The following is a 3,335-nucleotide window of genomic DNA, read 5'->3' on the forward strand; positions in this document are numbered from 1 at the left end:
AAAATATATGATTACATATTCCACCATAAAACCTCTTTAAGTATAACCTCTTTTAGAGCCATATATATGGTCTTATATACTTATATATTATCATGTCTGATAATGTAAAAGTATATTTATAAGGTTAAAGATAATCATATATAAACATATACTTGGATCTATCCATAAGTTTACATAACTGTTATAAATATTCTTTTAGTATATTATTTTACTTGACAATCAAATTAATATGAGATATTATTTCTAGTTTCAATTTACACAATTATTGCGTTTTAAGTCCGACAAAGTCCATATTGGCACGCAGTTTAAAAAACTGAAAAATATATTTAATAATAATTAATATTGCTCGGGGGGGTATTTATCGCTCCCCGGATTCACGATTGGCCTGTACGAGGGTGGTTCAAAGGACCAGAGGGCAATCCCCTCACGATTTCGATAAGTGCGAGTTAGGCAAATAAAGCGAGTTACTCATGCGAAGCGACTCACCGTATCGCAGCCCGATGCCCTCTTGGGATGCTCGATCGGTTGATCTGGTTCGTCCTCTCGGCTGACGATAGCCTCCGTGCTAGCGGGAGGAGTGCAGGCAGGCAAGATAGCGCAAGCAAGCAGTCAGGCAGGCAAGAGTGTTACAAGCAACAGTCAAAAACGGGCAAGCAGGCACACGACGTTCTCGCGACGAGTACTCGTTGGTAAACATGAGGCTCGGTGTTGTCGTGTTGGCGAGTCTTACCGGAGTAATCGCTCCGGCGCTCTCTCTCTCTCCGGCTTGCGCTCCTGGAAGTACGGCGCGAGCAAGTACTAGTATCCCAATAATTGGGCCTGCCACCCGCGGGCGGGCAGCACAAGTCGGGTGAGTCGAGCGAATATTGACACCTGTCGCGGTCCGCCAACGTTTCGCGCGAGTCCCAAATTATGATATCGCAATTACCGACGGTAACTCTAACGATCAGGAGCTTAATGACTAATATACAATAAATATACGCAAATCAACAACCATATCAATATTATATACATGCGACAAACCACTATATTACAATTATATACAAATGAGCGCCAACCATGCCGCCCACCAAAATCCAACGTGTTGGATTTTCTTTAATCGGTATCGGTCGCCCGTGATGGCGGGCCCATGGGCAAGGGGCACGGCCTCACCAGGGGCCGCTGAATCGAGCCGTTCGCCCCCGCACCGTGGCGACTTGGATTGCGCGGTGGATTCGTTCAATAACGAGTTCGGTTGACCGACGTTTAGTAGGCAATAGAGCAGGGTGCTTGGTCTCGAATGGCCACCCCGATTCCGCGAGCCGGCCGCCTACCCTGGAAACGCCCGCAGGATCAACACAGCAAAGCAACCTGAGTGATCGCAATAAATGGCTTGTCCATGAGATCGAGGTAATGGTACGCGCGCAAGCGATACTCGTTTGACCTCCGAGTGAGGTCTGGCCGTTTGGCGACACCCGAATGGCGATACGCCAAGACGGCGGTAACGAGAAAGACCGTGAGTATGTAGTGACTCGACGGCGTCTAAACAAAAACTACAACTAAGGGCATACAATAACGACGAACGGACGAGAGACATCACGAGGGGCAAAGGGCGCGCGCCAATGATGTCACGAGGCAATGTGGTCGTCTAGTTTCCGCCTGTATCCCCCGGCGCCGCGGGGTCGTCGACCGGAGTGGCCGCCGGAGCGTTCGCGGGGGACGGGACGCTGGCCTGCTCGAAATGCAGGAAAGAGTGGTGCTTCGCCTGACAAGACCGGCAGGTCCAAGAGCTAGGGCAATTCGTTAGATTATGTCCTGCACGGAGGCAGTTTAAACAGAGTCCCTGTCCACGAGCGAAGTTATGTCGGTCTTTGGTCGAGAGTTTTAAGAACTCGGGGCACTTAGCCAGTAGATGCTGTTCCCCACATTTGGGGCACGCGGCGTTCTGCGCAACGAGCGAAGTCGTCGACGCGGCCTTCCTTGACGACTGATTTTGCGCTGTCGGTTTGTTTGACTGCGGTGAAGTGTCCAATACCGCCGCGAGCACTGTGCAATATCCCGCTAGAAAATTTGTCAGTTGTTCATACCGGGGCGGTTCCGCGGATATATGGGTCGCCTCGAATTTCTCCCGTAGCGTAGGGGTGAGCTTCTCCAACAAATGATTTAGTAGCACAGAATCCCACGCCTCCACCGGATAGCCCATCGTTTGCAGGGCGCGCGTGTTCTCGGTGAACACGTCCAACAAGGCGCGGAGCGATTCGGCGGTATCCGCGACCAAAGGTTTGGCGTGTACAAACGAGCGCCAATACTGCGTGGCTAATTTGCGCTTGTTTTGATAGCGCTCCCGAAGCGCATCGTACGCGATCACGTAATTCTCGGCGGTCAACGGCAGGTTCTTAACGACGCCAAGCGCCTCTCCCGACAGCGAGGCTAACAAATATTGGAATTTCTGTATACCGGAGACCCCCGAATTCTCGTGAATTGCCGTGTCAAATAAGGCGATGAAGGACGATCATAGAGCGAGATCACCTTCGAATTTAGGGAGATCGATCTTCGGCAATCGGATGGCCGAAAGGGGCGCGGGTTGCGATGGCTGTGGGGCGGCTGCTCGCTCCGCGGCGGCTAACGTTTCGTATCGCCCTATTACCGCGAAACGCATCCGGCCAAATGCGTCGCGAATCGCGTCTTCGACAGCGAACTCGTCATCCGTGGCATCTTGTATTATCCTGAGGTGAGCTTTCTCAAAATCCCCGACTACTTGGCGCACGGTTGGATAACGCACGAGAAAATTTGATGTCTGAGCCGCGTTGTCTATTGCGAGCATCGAGTATTGGTCGATCTTCTTCATACGACGAATACACAATTCGCGTCGCGCTCAATATCCTTTAGGCATGTTGAAAGATCAATCCGTCAACAAGGTGAGATATGTGTACACGCGCAAAACAGCCGAAAAACCGACGAACGGTTTCGAATCAAAGGGTCGACAAAGTCAGGAGGATGGCAGCCGGCCAACAACGCACGAAAATATGTCTCGCTTCGGAATGCCGAGACCAAAACAATTTGAATCAATAAACGAAGAACACCGCGCCTCGCCAAGGCCGAAGGGGGGCGGACGGCTCGATTCCGAACAAGTAATCGAAGACGATGGAATATGTTCGAATATTCGATCGCCTTTGATACTATCAAAGTTGCAATGCGAAGTCTGCAACGTTTATGCAGAATTTCAACGCAGCGAAGACGAATAATGGCATGTGCGCGAGCTTTTACAATTTCACTATTTGCGTACAATTACAATTATGCGGATTTCCTCGCCGCGTCGTGCCCATGCGACGGGCGGACGAGGGGGATCACGCGTG

General features: G+C 50.7%; 1 protein-coding gene across 1 annotated transcript; it reads right to left on the reverse strand.

Annotated features, from left to right (window-relative positions):
* Nucleotides 1–1,627: 1,627 nt before the first annotated feature.
* LOC112457850 lies at nucleotides 1,628–2,827 on the reverse strand. Its single transcript, XM_025021148.1, has 2 exons — nucleotides 2,509–2,827; nucleotides 1,628–2,409 (listed from the first exon to the last, which is right to left on the reverse strand). The coding sequence occupies exons 1-2, from the start codon at nucleotides 2,825–2,827 to the stop codon at nucleotides 1,628–1,630; spliced, it is 1,101 nt and encodes a 366-aa protein (XP_024876916.1).
* Nucleotides 2,828–3,335: the final 508 nt, after the last annotated feature.

The sequence above is a fragment of the Temnothorax curvispinosus genome, unplaced genomic scaffold, assembly GCF_003070985.1.
Source record: "Temnothorax curvispinosus isolate PA1 unplaced genomic scaffold, ASM307098v1 QBEX01008355.1, whole genome shotgun sequence".
Taxonomy (NCBI): domain Eukaryota; kingdom Metazoa; phylum Arthropoda; class Insecta; order Hymenoptera; family Formicidae; genus Temnothorax; species Temnothorax curvispinosus.

Coding starts and splice junctions, on each gene's coding strand:
- LOC112457850 (XM_025021148.1), bottom strand. CDS start 2,827: ATGAAGAAGATCGACCAATACTCGATGCTCGCAATAGACAACGCGGCT. Junction 2,410..2,508: donor CGATCTCCCTAAATTCGAAG/GTGATCTCGCTC, acceptor AATATTTGTTAG/CCTCGCTGTCGGGAGAGGCG.